Raw genomic sequence first — 20,737 nt, forward strand, 5'->3', positions numbered from 1 at the left:
GATTCATTCGATCTGTGTGCGTTTGAAAAGTGTAGGATTCTCACCTTCAGCAATGAGTACTGGCAACTGGCGATAACAAGGCAGAACTGAAAGACCCAAATGTCAGTAAAGAAGCCATGAACTAGCAGCACTGAACCCAGGAAGGCCACAAGAACCGCCAGAGCCACTGAAAGCAAGTTCTCCAGAACCTCCCGGTTCCTAATAAACACACAAGCGCACACACACGCACACAAACGCGCACGCACGCACACACACACACACACACACACACACGCACGCACGCACGCACGCACGCACGCACGCACGCACGCACGCACGCACGCACACACAAAATCAGGATATGTGCTGAGAACAATAATACACAATAATGCAACCCTCAAAAATGTAGAAAAATCACTCTCAAATGCGATCACATTTTGAGCTGGGGTGTGTAAAAAATTACTACAGATTTGACTAGTCAGGGATTGAGTTGAAAATTCATTTGGTGCAGATAAATTTTTACTTGTATATTGATTTTATTTTACTTTGAGAGCTTCTCTCTGTCTTGACAGCGCAGTATTTCTGTTCAACTGGCCTATTAATCCATACACATACAGCTGAAGTCAAAATTCTTAGCCCCCCTGAAGTATTTTAGACCCCATTTATTAATTCCCCCCCCCCAATTTCTGTTTAACGGAGAGAAGATTTTCTCAAAACATTTACTTCTAATTCTAATTTCTAATTACATTTAATTTCTAAACATAATAGTTTAATACCTCATTTCTAATAACTGATTTATTTTATCTTTGCCACAATGACAATAATATAATTTGACTGGACATTTTTCAAGACACTTCTATACAGCTTAAAGCGAAATTTAAAGGCTTAACTAGATTAATTAGGTTAACTAGGCAGGTTAAGGTAATTAGGCAAGTTATTGTATAAGAATAGTTTGTTCTGTAGAATATCGAAAAAAAAAAAACAATATTGACCTTTAAATGGTGCTTAAAAATTAAAAAGATTTTGCCAAAATAAAACAAATAGGACTCTCTCCAGAGGAAAAAAAATATTATCAGACATACTGTGAAAATGTTCTTGCACTGTTAAACATCATTTGGGAAACATTAAAAAAAGAAGAAAAAAAATCTATAAAAATCAAAAGGGGGCTAATAATTCTGACTTTAACTGTACATGAGAGAATACAAAAGAGTGTCACAAACACTAAACTGAATGGTTGCATGTCAACTAGGACTGCACAATATTGGAAGAATCGGGAATTTAAAAATATTTTTTTGCTATAAATATTGCGATATGAATACAGTTTCACAAGAGAGTTTGAATAGCTCGATTTCACTGTTTTCTTGGGAGTCTAACAGTAATCAGGTATAGAAATTTAATAATAATGTTTTTTTTTTACTTTGCGATGTTTCTGTTCTTGTTTTTAGTCCAGGTATCAAAAACATCTTAGAGCAAGTAAAAATATTGTTTTATTTTCATCTTTTGGAGAAATAAGTCAAAATTAGGAGTTTTTCCTTAAGAGTTTTTCCAAATTTATCTGAGAGTGGATTAAGAAAACAATCTTGTTTTTGCTTTAAAATGTAGATATTTGGACTAGAAACAAGTTTTTTTTTTTTTTTGCATAAATCATATAATTTTTTGCATAAATCATTTGTAGAATGTTGATAAGAGTGTTTGCACCTGTCGAAAAGGGCCAGTAGAGTGAGTCTGTCAAAGTGCAGCCCGACCCACAGGTACGGCAGCAGCCAGAAGCGGTAGTACTGCTTGGTTTTGTGTGCGAGCGCGTGCGTGTGTGGGTGATTATGTGTTGAGTCCTGTGTGCCGTGTGGTGCCTCCTGCAGGTCAGGACTGCCGTCCACATCGTGCTGCTCCAACAGCTCTGGGTCCATGGACAGCAGCCGATTTAGACGCATCTGAGGAAACGAGAACTAAGCCAGGGTGAGTTTACACACGCAAAAGCACATGCGCACATGCACGCGCACAAGCACACACAATTTCATACTGTATGTTGTTACATTTCATTGTGATCTACTAAATTGTCACAAAACGTCTGATATCTGATAATCACAATGAGCTCTGAGCTTGTTACTATTATTATAAGTGAAGTGTGAGTAAGGGTTGCACGGTGGCTAAGTGGTTAGCGCTGTCGCCGCACAGCAAGTAGTTTGAGTCCGAGTTTGCATGTTCTCCCCGAGTTGGCGTGGGTTTCCTCCACGTGCTCTGGTTTCCCCCTCAGTCCGAAGACATGCGCTATAGGTGATTTGGAGGAACTAAACTGGCCATAGTGTACGGGTGTTTGTGTGCAGTGCTACTCTGACCAAAAAACAAAAGACCACGCCACACAAACATCCATCCACGGACTGCATAATCACAAACATTTTAATATTAATGAAAATAAAATAATACAGACATAAAGAAACAAACAAAAAAAATCCATAAATTGGTCTTGACACCAACATACCCCTTTGAATTTTTTCTTTTGTTATGCCTAGTCCACACTGCGTGATTTTAGCCCCGATTTTGGCTCGCCGACAGGTTTTGAGAAATCGCCGACAAATGCCTGAAATCACAGGCAAATCGGTGCTCGAGCACGTGAGTGACAATCACACAGTATGAACGATCAAAGACGAGATCTGAGAGAATCGCCGATGAGTCACCGATGCCTGTGAGATATTTGGCGTGCTAAATATCTGGAGTTGTCGGCGGTTCAAATCATGCCGTGTGAATTGAGTTTTGACTGAAAATAACATCAGCGATTGTCTACAGCCAATGAGAGAGCAGCATTCACTTGTGTGTGCGTGTGTATACCTGCTGCAGGCCAGCGGGAGGCTGGGGGAGAAGTTAAAAGCGCTCTTTTTCGGTTTATTTGGACCCACGAAATGGAGGAAAAACTAGTGGAGGTTTGACAGGACAGGAGCAATCGTGTCTGTTTGACGTTTCATACAGAAATAAATTAGTGTATTATCAACGTTGTGGAGAAATGGCGAATTCCCTTTAAACCAAGGTAAGCAAATATGTACATGTTCTACCCCATTAAAGGCTTTTTTCTCATTATGTAGTTAATAACAAAAGATATACGACGTGTTTTTGGCTGTGAGATGTAGTTTGGACGAAGTTGTCGGCGATTCTTCCTATAGTAAAGTCATGCAATGTAAATGTCCCTGTCGCCGATCCATCTTGCAGTGTAAACAAAGCAGCGACGAAACGCTAACCCAGATAGTCAAGCAGTGTGAAAACAAATGTGACACGACTACTTTGAAAATCATGCAGTCTGAACTCGGCTTTAAAGGCAAAAGTAGATATTTTGAAGAATGCTGGATAATTCATCAACTTACATGGTAGAAAAAAATACTAAGAAAACCAATAGGTGCCAGCAACCAGCATTTTTGAAAAGTGGGCATCACGGTGCCACAGTGGATATCATGATCCCCTCACAGCAAGAAGGTTGCTGATTTGAGCCCCGGCTGGGCCAGTTGGCATTTCTGTGTGGAGTTTGCATGTTCTCCCTGTGTTGGTATGGGTTTCCTCTGGGTGCTCCGGTTTCCCCAACAGTATAAAAGACATGCGCTATAGGTGAATTCATTCATTTTCTTTTCGGCGTAGTCCCTTTATTAATCTGAGGTTGACTTATCTAGCATATGTTTTACGCAGCGGATGCCCTTCCAGCCGCAACCCATCACTGGGAAACCCATACACACTCATTCACACACATTCATACACTATGGACAATTTAGCCTACCCAATTCACCTGTACCACATGTCTTTGGACTTTGGGGGAAACTGGAGCACCCGGAGGAAACCCACACAAACGCAGGGGGAACATCTGTGACCCCAGATTAATAAGGGGACTAAGCCGAAAAGAAATTGAATGAGTGAATGACAAGTAAAGGGTGAGTAAATTTTCATTTCTGGTTGAACTTTCTATTTAATGTGGGTGTCAGTGAACATTTTTGCTCTTTACTACTATTTATATTTCAGTACAAAACTGTAGTAGAAACAAAATTTGAAATCACTGAATCTTCTTTTTAAATAAAAAACTCATATTAAATAGTACAACTCAGTATTAAAAGTGTGTTTGTGTGTGTGTGTGTGTGTGTGTTTGTTTAGTGACACTCACCAGGTCATGAGGGTAAAAGCGAACTGAGGTAGAACTGGAGAGGTGAGAGTCTGTTTCCCTACAGAGAGACACAGAGACTCTTGTCAGTTTCCAGGAGATTTAACAAAGGATTCTGGGTGGTTGTGCACATTACAAATGCTGTAACTCACCAGAGGTTGTTGGAGGCTCGTCTAGTTGCAGGTTCAAAGTTCACCAGGGACATGTCACATCCTCCGACCTCATAGAGAGGCGGGGTCAGTTTCCCTGGGTCACACAAACACAGCGGAGATCAGAGGTCACATAACAGACATCACACAGTGCGCCACTAAAGACCCTTACCACAGACAGGACACCGGTGCCTTTAGTAGTGCTCTGAAGTAATGATTTCAGAACAATAACACCTCAATCCAGCACTCTTGATGCCACAAAATTAGATCAGTTCCATCAGAAAAGCTGCACTAATATTTAAAAATTCCCTGTTTATTATTTGTTGCACAATAGCTCCAAAAGCTTTATTTTGCCCCTCAAAAACATTTTTTTTTTGCATATTATATTTAGTAATTCTCCTATTTTCGCCAAAGCTAATTTTAAAGATAGTAATACAGTTACAATATTCCTTTCCATATGAATAGGGAAAATATGGTAATACAATATTATACATTGGTAAGATGCTCCAAGTGAAGCTGCATTTATTTGATCAAATCAGTGCTTTGATTCATTAATCCATCCTTTATAAATACAATTTATTAAAGTCAAATCATTGATTCAATTTAAAGCTTTTATATAGTAATGTTAGAATTTTTAGTAGTGTTCACTGTTCCGTGTACATGTGATGGCAGAAAAATAGCAATTAAAATAGCTTTCTCTCTTAAAATGCTCTTTAAACTAGTAGGAGTAAGACATTTCAATTAGCTATCACTGAAAATATTAGCATTACATAAAATAAATTGTTCATATGATTTCGAGAATTCTAGAGGAAATTAGGAATTAACTTGACAGCTTGGAACAACAATTAATTGTTATCATGTTAACAGCAAGCTGGAATAAAAACATGATTGTTATTATTATTTAGATTTTTGATAATACAGGTACAAAAAATACAGTATATGCAAAACATGCACAAGTACATGAGTTCAACAAACATCTTCAGGTATAAACAAATACTAATATATCATTCCTCAACAAATGTGATTTATTTACTATGAGCGGGATTAAAGCTGATTAAAACTATACTGTAAATTTGTTATGTTTGTCTACTCAAAAAAAAAAAAAGATTAACTTGTTAATATACAAGTTTGTTAGATTATGACGTGCCATATTTATGTTATTAATAAATAATAATAATCCTTATTACTACATCAAAAGCAATAATTGACAATAATTCAGTTGAAGTCAAAATCATTAGCATTCCTGTATACGTTTTTTCTTTTTTAAATATTTCCCAAATGGTTTTTAATAGAGCAATGAATTTCTCACAGTATTTCCAATGATACTTTTTCTTCTGGAGAAAGTTTTGTTTTGTTTTATTTTGCCCAGAATAAAAGCAGTTTTTAATATTTTTTTTAAGTATTTTAAGGTTAATAATATTAGTACCCTTAAGCAATATTTTTTAGATTGTCTACAGAACAAACCACTGTTATCTGCTTGTTAAGTTGTGACGTATGGAATACTGTTTCAGGGTCCAAGCTGTCACTCATTTGAATTGAAAAAATATTTGTTTATGATCACTTTAGTCATATCACACATATATATATATATATATATATATACATATATATATATATATATATATATATATATATATATATATATATATATATCTTCCTGGTCCTTGCATATTAGGCATGGATATATACATTAAAAATACTCTTAAAAAATAAAATAAAATAAATAAAAATAAATAAATAAATAAAAATAACAATAAATATATATTAGTACTATATTATATATAGTACTGCTTCAGTGAACTTGAACAATTATAATAAAAAACATTAATTTTCACTAGTTTTATTAGTATTTTTTTAATACTTTGAAAAATAAGTAAAATCTTTATGGACTATAAATATAAATATACACAGTTTGATATAGCACTTGGATCCGAAAGTGACGTCACACTTAAGCTGATACAATGACTTGGCTTATTACAAAAACTTGCCTAATTAGCCCAGTTAAGCCTTTAAATCGCACTTTAAGCTGAATACTAGTATTTTGAGAAATATCTAGTAAAATATTATGTGCTGTAATCATGGCAAAGATTAACAAATTCAATTATTAGAGATAAGTTATTAAAACTACTATGTTTAGAATTATGTTGAAAAGTTTATCTCCGTTAAACAAAAGTTGGCAATATATGCAAAAAATTTTTTTTTATAATTCTGACTTCAAATTCATTTTTAAAAGTATAATTTAGACACTATTTTAAACAGTTTGTTGCTATTGTTATAAGTTCACTCAATAATGTATCAGACGTACAGTATCTGATTAACAAGAATACACTAATAAAATGAATAGAGTAATTGTAAAAACTGCTCTTATGAAGGTAAAAAATATCCCTGGAAGTCAATTTTCCTGGAGGCCAATTTCTGACCCTGACTCGTGCACTATTGATCCTGGGGAGAAATAAGAAAGCATGATCCCTGACCGGAAACAAGCTTAACCACAGCATTGAGTGCTGCATCAATAACCTCTAGATGACCAAGAAAATGCAACTCTGACCAAAAAACAAAAGACCACGCCACACAAACATTCATCCACAGACTGCATAATCACAAACAAATTAATATTAATGAAAATAAAACAACACAGACATGCAAGAAACAAAACAAAAAAAATCTATAAATTGATCTGAAGTAAACAAATGAACTCCCACAACCAATACACCCTGCTGAAATCTACAAATGCACAATTGACTGACTATTGATTCCAGAAAAATAGCGTGCAAATGGATGTGATAAGAAACAGATGTGATGCGAAGCATGCAGATACTTGGCCTGTCGCATAGCATGTAAGTGTGAGAAAAACAGCATGCAAATAAACACGGGCAGGCGTGACGGATGACTGGATGAAGTGACAGACAGGCAGCAGGCAGGGTTATATGGTGCCTACCGAACTCATCCTGCAGGCTGGCGACTCCAACAGTCGACGCTTTATCCGGACAGCCTTCCAGCTGCGCACTTCCATTCCTGACCAGCAGGGAGGCGCTAGTGCTCAACACCGTCACCTGAGACGGCGTGCGGGACGGCTGACCTCTGACCTGTGACCCTGAAGCTTGAGAGACCTGACTCAGAGCCTCCTGCAGACTGGACGAGCAGAAAAATGCATGATTCCAAATGAGTAGCCCTCATAGGGATGGGGATTATTTTGAGCACTTTAGGATTTTACACAGAGGCGAGTAGTGAGTACAAAATCACAGTGACATCTTCATGTTCTTTCTGCGAAAAGGTATGTTATGTCTTATGAGTAATGAGTTATATCACTGTGAACGAAATTACTAAAATATTAAAATGAATGTGAAGCTAAAGCTAAAAAGAAGTTAAAACTAGCCCCAGACAGAATCTGCAGACATTTTTTGATATTTCTGCGCAGAATTTTGTAAAAAAATAAAAAATAAAAATCTGCGGATTTTTGTCGAATTATTTTGCGAGTATCATAACTAAAAACTTACTTTCAATATATGAAATAAAAACTTTTATTTCATGTTTACAATGCAAATCTAATTAGATCCACTTATTTGATAAACAAAGCAAGTTAACGAAAATGATTTATATTATTTATAAAATTTCTTATTAATTAATTATTAATTATTAATTATTAATTGTATTTTATTAACCCCAACTCTAAACCTGTCACTTTAACGAAAAAACAATAGCTGTACCAAGTATTATTTATTTTACCTATTAAATTACCCAATAAATTGTATTTTTTAACATCTACCTCCACCCTAACTATAAACCCAACTGTCACAGAACTGTAAAATATTAATTATTGTTATAGAGTCATAAAAATGCTGCTATATTGATGTAAATATCGCACTTCTGGCCAGCCGTGTATCCTATCTAGACTTAACCCTGCACCCGCTCGTACAATAAGAATAAGGTCAATACACTATTTTTTTATTTGAGATTATATATTTTTCAAAATGTAAAAGAAAAATATGTTTTTTTAGATTTTTTAATTAATATCAGTATTTTATCTAATAGCTTAATTTAAATTCTAAGTCATTAAAAGTGTTAAAATAGCACTAAAGCGCTATAAAAATAAAATTGTTGCCTTACTGAAATTTACTGAAAGTACTAAAATTCTAAAACTGAAAAAAAAATAGAGTGCATAAAATATTATATATAAAAATATTATGTATTATCTAAAACTTTTATATATAAATTACTGAAACATAAAATGCCAAATTTGAATACTATAATAGTGTACAGCTTGAGTAAATTTGTCATTTGTTGTAATTGAAAATCAGAGTTGAACTGATATTGTGTTGTCTGAAAAATCTATATAAACATGTCTGAAACAATGGCACCCTTTTTCATTGTAAACAATGAAACAAATAAAGAAATAAATAATGCTTGCTCTAAATGTAATTTTGCAATTAGATGAAATGTTATCAGTAGTTAAAACAAATGTTCTATTCATACCTTCAACTATTAATGAATCCAGATCATATTTAATCTGAATACCATAATATTGTAACAAATAAAGAAATAATGCTTGCTCTAAATGGCATTTTGCAATTAGATGAAATGTTATCAGTAGTTTCTAAAAACAAATGTTCTACTTTAAGTACTTCATAATATATACCAGAGGTGCCCAAACTTCGTATGAAGGGCCAAAAACCAAATATCATTGACAGGCCAATGATAAATACCAAACTATTTAACATTAAAGCTGCCATGGGTAATTTCCGAATTCATTTCATAATATTAAAACATAAATAGAAAACATTACTTTAAATCACATTAACTAATATAGTATTACTTTTTTCATTAGAACTTATTGTAATAAAAACATAAACATTTTTCATAACACAGTGGAATAGTCAGAAAATCACTTTTACAACACAGTGGAGTTCAATGCTGAATACACTAGTCAAGCAGATTCTGCCTTTGCCTTGATTTGCTCACCAAAGTCTCTGCATTGTCCTCTATCCATCATGTGTACATTATAAACTAAATTTCATTTCAGATCTTTTCTTTTTTTGTAGCTTAACAATAAAACAAACAAACATAAGATTACATTAAATGTGTAATGGCAATCTCTAAACCAGCGGTTCTCAAACCTTTTTCATCAAATACCACCTCAGAAAAAAATCGTCTCTCCAAGTACCACCATAATGAGCAGTATTGAAATACAATAGCGTAGTAGGCACGGTAAAGCAGCTACAACTCTGCACAGTTCAAAAATGTGGCAGATTAATTTCTATTATTTAGAATATTTATTATTGTCAGCCACTTTAAACATTATAAATAGTCTGAACATTAACACTGTACTGTGCTTATAGGTAAAAAAAAATAAATAAATAAATAAACGTCAATATTTAAAATTAAAATGTGCTTTTAAGAGTAAAACATGGTAGATTACTGTTCTTAAAAAGTAAAAAAAAAAAAAAACTGCTGTACTTAAATGTAAAGTATTAACATTTAGTAGCCAATTCATCAAAACCTGGGGATTTTGCTTGGACTTCATAAATATAGGCTGTATGTGAACACACTGATATATAAATAAATCATATATCATATCAATATATATATATAGATATCATTTTTGATAATTTTTAAAATATATATAGCATAATTTAAATATATCCTCTGCGTACCACAAGTGGTACAAGTACCACAGTTTGAGAACCACTGCTCTAAACTATTCTCAGATGGCATGGTGGGCCAAATCAAAGGTTACCATGGGCCAACTTTGGACTCAGTTTGAGCATCTCTGGTAAATACCTTCAACTATTAATAAATTCAGATCATATTTAAATTATTATGTGTAAAGCTGTATAAAGAACACAAATAAAATTGCATAAAATACTTCACCAGTATATTAATAATACCAAAATAACAATGACTGCGTCATAGCATTTACTTACATTAATTTCCCAAAATGAAACAAAGTTGTCACTGGATTTTGATTAGTGAAATAGTCCGAAAGGTCATTTTAATATTCATAAATATGTCCCCATCCCTACAGTGAGAGTAAATGTGTGTTTGTGTACACAAAAGATAAGGTAGACGAAAACAGAACAAGATGCTGGAAGGAAGTGCAAGGTCAAACTTTAGAGTGAAAAACAGGCAGATGGTTGTGATAGACGGAGATCGGCGCTTCTGGAGGTGTTATGAGAGCTGACAGGAAGTGTAAAACGAGAAGACTGCTGAACGGGAAGAGGAGAGGAGAGGAGAGGATAAGTATTACGATTCCACCGCCAGAAAAAGCAGAAGAAATTTTGAGGTGTGTGTGTGTGTGTTTAAACAGAACATGTTAAAGTAGAAACAGAAAGTGAGGAGAAGTATTTGGTTTTGTCCAGACAGCACAAAAAACCCAATTCTGATCTATATTTTCCAAGCGACAAAATCAGATCCATTTGTTGTTGATTAGCAGACGGATTAACCACTTGCCATGTTGATCTTTAAAAATATGTCTATTTGCACATTCTTACATTGGCTGGTACAGTAATGACGTGCGCATCAGCAAAACCAATGACCTAAGGGAGTTGGTGAATGTCATTCTGGAAAGAGATGATGGAAAATACCAAAAACGCTGAACTCATCAGTGAATCACAAGCACTGGAGGCATGTGTGTCTGAAGAGCACCGTTGTTTGTTCATTTAACATCTAATCTTGTGGCGATACATGTGGGCTTTCAGACACAGCAAGACAACACTGTAAAGGAATTAGATGACTTTACTGTGAGTAATCCTGTTGCTTTAAAATGACAAGTTGACTTTTTTTCTTTAAAAATGTGAGTAAAACCCTCATTGCTTTAAAATGATCAACTTAAAAGCTCCAGGTTTCAGAATCAACTTGACACTTTCAAGGCAAGAGGTTTACTCAGTTTAAAGTAACTAATCGCTTTTCACAGTGTATGAATGGAGTTTGGGCGCTATTCAAATTTTGATACAGTCAAACCTCCTCCCTATTTTACCTCGGTATGCATAATAAAAAAAATATGATGTAAGGCTCAGACAGCGTCACCAAACTGTTGGCTTGTGCCCAAACTATTCAGAAACTGAATATGGTGTCTGAGGTATTTCCATCTCTCACGGTCACCTTTTTGTTGCACAATTTGAGAATTACCTCTTCCTTTTCATTTGGTCGAAACCCAAACTTTGTTCTTTGTCGAGACCAGATCTCTTGGTGTGCGACTCATCATCTTTCTCCATCTTCTCCCCATCACACATACGCATTTTTAGGCATTAAATAAATTATATTTATTATGTAATCCTTGTCTCCTATATAGACAGGTATAACAGTATTGAAACTATATTGTTGCTATTTTTAGATCCCACAGTATACCATGTTACCCCCCCAAGCCTAATTAAGTACATCGTAAAAAGTGATTACTAAAAAACTAGCACAGCCAATTGTATATTTTATAGAAAAATATTAAATACAAATTTTAAAATGAGGAAAGAAATCAAGAGAAGCAAAAAAAATAATAATAAAATTAAATTAAAAAATTTGAAAAAATTGAAAAAAGAAAAATTGAAAAATATAGTTGAAATTTTGTAGGTTTTAATTTAAAATTTTTTTTGCAAAACTGTGCTTGAACTGAATTGTGTTACCTTTCAATTTCTAAATATGTTTGGTGACTAAAAATAATTTTCATAAGTATATCTGTTTATTAAATCTGTTTTGTTTAAATCCACAAAAATACATTGCCTATATTCACTGAGAAACGGATAAAAATATTCATTTTCAAAATGGGGTGTACTCAATTATGCTGAGCACTGTATACATATAGAATTTACTGTGTTTTTTTGGTATGGTTGAGTAAAAAGTCTAACATTTCATCAAATTTCTAATTAAAAAAATATTGTCATTTTAAGCTTTTCCAGAATAAATAACAATTGGTCAGGATAACAAATGTTTTCATTTGTTTAGATTGAAAAATCAGGGTTATTCCACAATTTTCTTTTACTTAACATATTTGTTCTGAATAAATATCCAATGCTCTCCAAGACATTTACTTCATATAAAATATAGTAAATAGTAATAATGTAATTATGACAACATAAAACAAAGGCTTTACATTTGTAATTTACTCTTCTGATGACATAACTAGTTCTGTGCTCAATAAACATTTTAATAATTAAACTAAATATGCTACACTGTCAAACATATCTGTAAATTAACAGTTTTCTGTATTTTGTGATGCATGTTTTTAGCTTTGATTATTTATGCTTTTGAATCGCATTATTCTTCTGACAACTTTAAACCTTAAAGAGTTGGAAAAAGTGACTTTCATGAACATTTTAATAGTTTAAAGTGATGTATTGTCTGGGTTGGTGTTGTATGTTACGCTGCAAAAACATTGTATTAAGCTGAAAAGAGCATTTTCCATTATTTTACAGACTTAATACTCTATATCAGTTCCAAAAGGGCCATAGCTCTGCACAGTTTAGTTTCAACCCTAATTAAACACACCTGATCAAACTAATTGAGTCCTTCAGGCTTGTTTGAAACCTAAAGGTAAGTGTGTTGGAGCAGGGTTGGAACTAAACTGTGCAGGGCTTTGGCCCTCCAGGAATTGAGTTTGACACCCCTCCTCTATATGTTTTTTTTTCTTATACATTCATTTATTTTATTTTTGGCTTAGTCCCTTTATTTATCAGCGGTTGCAACAGCGGAATGAATCGCCAACTTAGCAAGCATATGTTTTACACAGCAGATGCCCTTCCAGCTGCAACCCATCACTAGGAAACACCCACACACTCTCATTTACACACAAACACTACGGACAATTTCACCTATAGCGCATGTCTTTGGACTGTGGGGGAAACCGGAGCACTGGGAGGAAAACCCACGCCAACACAGGGAGAACATGCAAACCCCACACAGAAATGCCAACTGACCCAGCCGAGGCTCAAACCACCGACCTTCTTGCTGTGTGGCAACAGCTCCAATAATATTTCTTATACATTACATTTTTTCAAGCTACTAAAATGTCAATAAAGTTACTATGTTAAACTGTAGAGTTCAATTTTCAACATCAAAAGTTGACAGAGCAGAGAACAAGGACTCATTATGAAATACACAACTGTAAATAGACGGAAAACACAAAATTAACAGATTTTTTTTTACTTATTATTTTTTGTGAAAAATGTGAAGCATTTTTTCAAGATTCTTTTCATAGAAAGTACTAAACAGAACCATCTGAAATCCTTTTTCTTTTCCAAACTATAAAACACTTTTGTTTTGTATTTGTTAGATACATATATCATTTAACAAAACCCTTTGAAACAGTTGTGTACGGAAGTGGTTCATAATCTAAAAACAACACGCTTTTTGCTCTAAGCACAAATTAAGTCTGATTTGCCAAATTAATTGGATTTTTTTTGCCGCCTGTGTGTACAAAGCCTGTGAGTGGTTTCCGAGCACTTGACTGCGGAAACCGAAAGTTGGTTAACTGAAAAAGCATCGTGATCCTTCAAGAGAGACAGATGAGCCTCAGGCCTGACGATGAGACAAAAGCACTCAGACTGACTCTCTCTCCGTCTGTGATGGCAAGGATAGCTGTGTCTGGGGGGTTATGGACAGATTTAGCATGTGTGAAAGAAGGACACGGTGACTGTAACTCTCCAGGATACAGTAGAAGAGCCTCCAGAGTAGCATGTGTAAGTGTGTGACAGTTCATCAGAACAGGATAAAATTATTGAAAGTAGACGTGGGATAAATAAAAAATTAAAATAAATATGTGGGAAATGCATGCAAGAACAAAATAAGACACAATTAGCATGCAAGAATGAGGGATTCCTGAACCAGCAGAAAAGGATGAGTAAAAAAAGATTTGTACATAAGTAAGAAGAGGGTAGTGAGCATGAATAAACGTCGTGCGATGCCCCAGAACAGCGTGTGAATGATGGTTAAAAGTGTGCAAGTAAGAGAGGAAGGATGTGAAACGTGCCGATGAGAACCATAAAGGGTCAAAGCTGATGTTCACTGCTCGGGCGAGTCGTACCTGAGAGGGGATCCGATGAGAGAAGCAGGGGGTGTGGAGTTGCTTCCTGCGTTGTGCCGTCGACGCACTGCTTGCCGACGAAACGTACTACGCTCGCGGCGAAACGTGACTGTGTCGTCGTTCCCTGGGGCTGCCGTAAGAAGAGAGAAGCAGGAGGGGTCCATCAGTATAAGAGCCACCAAAAGAGAGCCTTTATTGAATGTGCAACATGCAAGCGTAAACTACACTCGCATAAACCCATCAAATACAACAATCGTACAAAAATGTAATGAGCACAAAGCCTGCCCAGGTCACATTTATTGCCACAAACATTTATCAGATAAATGTCAAATGTCTGAAATATTTAGTAACAGTAGATATCTGCTTGTTAAGTGTGACGCCACGCAAAACGGCTACCGAGTCCAAGTGCTCTCCGTAGAGGCTTAACAAATGGTAACAATAAATGTTTACAAAGCGCTGTAAAACTTTCGAAAATCACAATAACAATATACAGTTGAAGTGTGAATTATTAGCCCCCCTGTTTATTTTTCCCCAGTTTCTGTTTAACGGAGAGAAGAATTTTTTTCAAAACATTTCTAAACATAATGGTTTTAATAACTGATTTTTATTAACTGATTTATTTCATCTTTGCCACGATGACAGTAAATAATATATTACTAGATACTTTTCAAGACACTTCTATACAGCTTGAAGTGGCATTTAAAGGCTTAACTAGGTTAATTAGGTTAACTAGGCAGGTTAGGGTAATTAGTCAAGTTATTGTTTAACAACGGTTTTTCTGTAAACTATTGAAAAATACAATTAATCTGCAGGTCACGTGCGTTCCGAACCGTGAATTGTAATCCGTATCAACAGTGATCCAATACACCTCTTGTAAATATATATATGCAGCATGTCCAGAGACTGTTGTGTATAACATGATTTTAAATACAATTCACTTTAATGTGTGATATTACTAAAAAGTGATGAATGAAAATGTTCTCAATTGAAATGAGTAGCAGCTTGGACTCGGAAACAGTATTTCCATACATACACATCAATTTCTGTGGACTAAAACATAATGATGACTAACTGGCTGTGAAGGTCATCAGTTCACTGCACTCATTGCTGTTTACTGAGTGTGACGACTAATACAGCTTGATAGTGTTTTAAAGCCGTGAAGATCAGTCGATTCATCAGTGGATCACTTGTATGTTAAACTTACAAACAGACAAGCTGATCTTTGCAGCTTTGAAATGCCCCAGTATCCCTGTATCTGTAATTATACTCAGTAAACAGCAGTAAGATCGGTGATTTGATGACCTTTACGGCCAATCACGGTCATTTCTGTTAAGTACGTGAACACAAATGACAAATCAGCGCTGTTTGAGGACGTGCTCAACATCGCTCAAATGTTAGCGGGAAACAGACGTTTTTAAAATTTCAGTTTCGATTGGTATCGAATTCCAGTTTCATCAACAATAATATATAAGCACAATTTTTTTTTTAGATGATTATATTTTATATTGGATTATATAATTAAATATTATATAACTATATTAATTTTTATATATGTTTCCGTTTTCCACAGAAAATGGTGTATTAAAAAAGGGGTAACTTCTGAAGAAAAATGTTTAAAATGAGGAAATAAATTTCAAAACTGTTTAATAAATATACAAAATAACTAAACCTGCAGTCAAACCTATCAAAATAATAACATTGCCTTTTTAGCAGTATAAACAGTGTTTGCGAGTGAATATAAACATAGATTTTAAATACAGCACACCCACAGCAGATGAACTTTGACCCCATCTGATGACTAATCACCAAAAGTAAAACTTTATTACTACAATAAAACTGTATAAACAATATTATGGCAGACGAGAAGGGCTGTAACCCAAGGCAGAATGGTTTTCTCTAAAACAATGCTTCTTCTATGTTCAGACCAGCTAATTTGTGAGTAAAATGCCTACAGGAGACAACGACAGACGCATGACCAAGAACATGAGACAAACCCTCCATCAAACTTAATCCAGTTACTGCTGCTGTTGTTGGATACTACAAATGAACAACAGACACCAGAAACACAGAGCTCAAATTTATCCTCAATGGACTTCCACAGATGATTCCGCTAAAATAATGTTTTTAAATCCCTCAGTCCGCATCCAATCACTGAATCAACATTCAGCGCAATTCACTCTCACACAAGCAAATGCTGCACAACGACACAATGAATGCTGTGGATCAGAGGAGAAAATAAACCCCGCAGATCTCCCAGATATAGACTCAACAGGCTGTCAGAGCAGCACTTCGGTAATTCTGCAGGGGTTTGTGGGTCACAGCTGCACTGGCAAAACAAACTGCATTAACATCTACTAGCTTCTGGGCAATGCTTGAATCTGCTGAAAAACCTCCATCTGAGCTACGACCTGCTGCAGACCTCAGATGTCGAGGCACTTCAGACTGATCCCAGATGAAATCACTAGTTAAAGGAATAGTTCATTCAAAAATGGCCATTCAATCTATTTTACTTGCCCTTATTTCAATCCAAACCTGAATGTTCACATTGCGTTTTGCTTTAAACTGAAAGCAAATGAAGATCAATGGAAACCCTCAACACAAGCAGCATTGTGTGAGGAACAGACAAAATATAAGTCACCATTTCCTCAAAAATCCATTTGCTTAATTTATTTAAATATGAGCATATTCTAATTTGGTGCAATCAGTGTCCCGGTCAGTAAAAAACATAATTAATCTACGCATTATTTTTGTCAATCTTGTCAGGGTATGTTTGAAAGTCACGCCGATCAGCTGGTTTGCTTATAAGCTGACATCACAGCTTTAAAACACTCCAGTAGGGTTGGTCGATTAATCGAAAAGTAATCAAAATGGACATTCAGAACCTATAACAAAATTTTGCCAGGTCAATTTTTTCAATTACTTTCCCTACCACTTGTGGAGTCACGCAACCCCGCTCTTACAGTTCTGCGTCGAGCACAGCGTATGGTCTGGTGCAGCTTCACATGGTCGCATACCCCTCGCTGTGACTGACGCCAACGCTGAACTCTTAAAAAATGTAACTCATATCGTAAGCTCTGAGATTGGTCAGCTTGGTAGCACTGACGAGTGTGGGCGGTGAGGGCAAAAAAAAAAATAAATAAATAAAATAACCGTTCATTAATTGTAATCGGTAAAATGTTTAATTAATCGAGACTTTGATTTTAGGCCAAATCGCCCAGTTCTACGTAATAGTGTTGCTGTATCTGTGGTTAGACTCAGTAAACAGCAGTGAGTTCAGTGAACCGATGACCTTCACGGTCAATCAGTCATTTCTATTGAGCACGTGAACAAAATGGCAAATAAGTGCTGTTAAAAAAACAAGCTTAACAGAGCTCATGTAAGCGGAAAATGGACGTTTTTTAAATTTCTATGCTAATATAACAGTGATTACTTGATATAGGCAAGAAATGGAAATTAATTCTATTTACATTCCAAATGCAACCTGCTAATCATATTGTTATCTTATTGTCAACAATTTGTCCATAAATATTCTCCAATCATTTAATTTCATTGAACCCTACTACCCTAATTTTATTTAATCCTACTTATTAATGCAAAGGAAAGCTTATGGGGCTATGATGAGTTTTAAATGCAAGTTTGTGGAATTGACAATTTGCTTAGTTATTTCTTACTTTTGAACCTAGAACAGCACCAGGTCACCATTCTTATTCAATGTTTGGAAAAAAGCAGCTTGAACAACATGACCAACGTCTGCTGTTTGGAATGAGACAAGGATTAGTAACTGGACTTGATTTTAGATGAACTAAGCCTTCCATGATCTCATGGCTTTAATAAATTGTGTAAGTGCATCTCACCTCGTGATCCTGCCATTGCGTCTTGTGTGTGACTAAGGGAGATGGGGCAGGGCAGACTGTTTCTAGACCGGGTCACTGATTCAAGCTGAGAAGCTCTTCCCAACAGGGATGCCGCATCCAAAACCTCCCCTTCTTTTGCCTCTAGGTCCGACTTGGAGGTGGTAAGAGGTCTGGAACTTGCTGGTGCCCCCAAATGATGGGGGTCATTAAGGCAAGCAGTAGTGCTGCTGTCCAGGCTCAGGACCCGGGCGTGAGTTTTGGCACTGCCTGTACTTGGAGTGCGTCGTGAAGCTCTGCGCTTGCCCTTCTCCTTGTCTTTCTGCCGTTCCTTTTCTTTAACCTTCTGACCGCTGGTTGGCATGCCATGCATTTTGGCCCGCAGCGAGGGGCGGCGACGCTCCTCTGGAGAGGGGCAGGAGTGTGGTGTGCTGGATGATGAGTCTGTGCTGAGCTGGTGGGTGGAGTGAAGGCTGGAGGCACAACTGAGTTCACTCTGATCACTGGAGTCTTCCTCTCCTTTCATGAAAACTGCAGAGCGAGGCTTTGCCATGCCACGTCCGCAGATGTATTCCCGATGCCTGCTGGCATCAAAGCTGCTCGCGCGCTGCTTACCATTTCGCCGCCGGCCACTACGGGTGGCAGCAGACGAGGAGGCAGCCCGGTGAACAAGGTTGACCGTTTTAGGTCGCACTTTATCTGGTTCGGTCTCCTGGTGTTGGTGGCCAGCAGAGACATCTGCACTAGTCCTTGATGTCGCCTCCACAGTTCCCTCTCCCTGTTGACTCTCAGAGTTCAGGGATTTGGGAGGATCGTCGGTGGGCAATTTGATGGCAAGTTCATTGGCATGGGGGTTTTTATTAGCCTCCCCCGAGGCCACATTAGAGTTACGTGCATCTGCATGTCCCGCATTCACCTTCTCGTCCCCGGAGAGAGACAGCAGACTCTCCACATGTGTGGAGCTGGTCTGTTCGCTATGCAAGCTGCTCAGGGTACTGTTGGTATCCCGGTCTGTCCCACTGCAATAGCTCTCAGTGGAGCCACTACTGCGTGTGCTTAAACTACGCAAACTTTCGGCACTGTGTCCACCTGTCCTTTCACAACCCCCCTGAACACCCTCAGAACGGTACAGCCCAGATCCCCCTTCCCCAGCACACTCTCCTTCCCCTGTCTCTCGGGACACAGACCTTGATAACCTGCGGTGCTCCTTCAGGTGATATCTGGTACATTCAGTTCCTGAAGTGCTGGGAGTTCCCGAGTCGGCCTGCTCAGAGCTCTCCGTCGCCCTCTGTGATCTAGACGAATCCATTTCGCAGACAGGATCAAGTCCTCCCCTCCGAGGTGGAGGGTACAGGCTGAACTCAGGCAGAGAAGGATCCGGAAAAGCAGATCCCGCAGAACTTGAGGTTCGAGGCAATCCTCTTGGTCGAGACGACTCTTTTCGGAAAGACTGTGAGTGAGTTGAAAGATGGGCAGTAATTTCTGTGTCACAGGAGGACAAGGACTGACTGAAAGGGTGGGGGGTGGAGCCATAAAGGTCCTGTGCCAATGAGGTTGATGGCTGCATGGAGGCAAAAGAGTCATTGGAGACAAGGCAGAACATCTTTGGGTCCGACATCAAATCTAAAGAGTGAAAGAGACATAGCAGAGTGTGTGAAAATGACAATAACTTTGTTAGTTTCTTAACAGATGATAATGTGCTGGTGAATGATTTATTGGTGCATGTTATTAGTATTTAGTTTCTTCACTAAAGCTTAATGTAATGCATGAAAAGGAGTGGGACTGTTAAATTCATTCATATTTGCTCGTGGAATATATTGTTGAATCAAAAGCAGATTAAAGAAGCCTCTAAAACCTGTCTAAAACCTTATGTGAACATCAAGCAAAAATGACAATCATTAGTTTGAAAGATGGACTCTTGAAAAACTCACTTATTAAAGGGGTCATGGACTGAAAAATCAAGTTTTACTTGAAAGAGAATATTCTGTAAGTTTCAGACCTGAAATCCTCCTTGTTACCTCCTTGTTAACTCCTTGTTAAACATGACTTTCACTGAAGAATTGCAATGCCTGATTCTATAGCTCTGCACATTAATTCAAACATGAGATGTGCAGTTTGAGTCATAGAGGAGCAATACTGTTTAAAATCACTAAATATTGTGCAGAGCCTGGTTATGGATAAACACAGATGTTTAAATTTTCCACATGAACTGATGGGGAGCGGAAAGCTAGTTTACTATGCAGAACTGTTATGCAATCATAGGATATGATTATGACTGTTATCCCATCAAAAACCTTTTTATTTACTGGTTTAGAGGTTTTCAATTTTCGAGAAAACATTTCTAAATATGTAGAAAATTGCCTTTAAAGCTGTTTAAATTTGAATTTATTTTATTTAACAGGGACAATGCTCATTAATCAACAGTAAAACTGTAAATAAGCCAGAGTTAGCCACAAGGGCTAATTTTCATCTGTTGCCCCCTGCCAGATTTTAAAAGGCAACCTAAAATAAAAAAACATGTCATTACACATACAAAAACAGTAAAGTTACATATGACAAAAAGAGATAAAAACATGCAATTAAGTCTTTAGCAATGCACATTACTTATTTTGAGGTC

General features: G+C 36.5%; 1 protein-coding gene across 8 annotated transcripts in view; it reads right to left on the reverse strand.

Moving 5' to 3' along the window:
* pcnx1 (pecanex 1) overlaps positions 1-20,737 on the reverse strand; it is an 83,218-nt gene that overhangs the window by 30,647 nt on the left and 31,834 nt on the right. For 2 of the 8 annotated variants that reach the window (XM_073920178.1, XM_005157023.5), the window contains 7 exons: positions 18,124-19,743; positions 14,270-14,399; positions 7,199-7,392; positions 4,264-4,357; positions 4,115-4,172; positions 1,678-1,910; positions 45-198 (listed from right to left, as the gene is read on the reverse strand). In XM_073920178.1, coding sequence (XP_073776279.1) covers positions 45-198; positions 1,678-1,910; positions 4,115-4,172; positions 4,264-4,357; positions 7,199-7,392; positions 14,270-14,399; positions 18,124-19,743 — 2,483 coding nt within the window. Of the gene's footprint in view, positions 1-44; positions 199-1,677; positions 1,926-4,114; positions 4,173-4,263; positions 4,358-7,198; positions 7,393-14,269; positions 14,400-18,123; positions 19,744-20,737 lie in introns of all 8 variants that reach the window. The other 6 variants (XM_009307498.4, XM_009307497.4, XM_073920180.1 and 3 more) reach the window with 3 other exon arrangements.

Source organism: Danio rerio, chromosome 13 (genome assembly GCF_049306965.1).
Source record: "Danio rerio strain Tuebingen ecotype United States chromosome 13, GRCz12tu, whole genome shotgun sequence".
Lineage (NCBI taxonomy): Eukaryota > Metazoa > Chordata > Actinopteri > Cypriniformes > Danionidae > Danio > Danio rerio.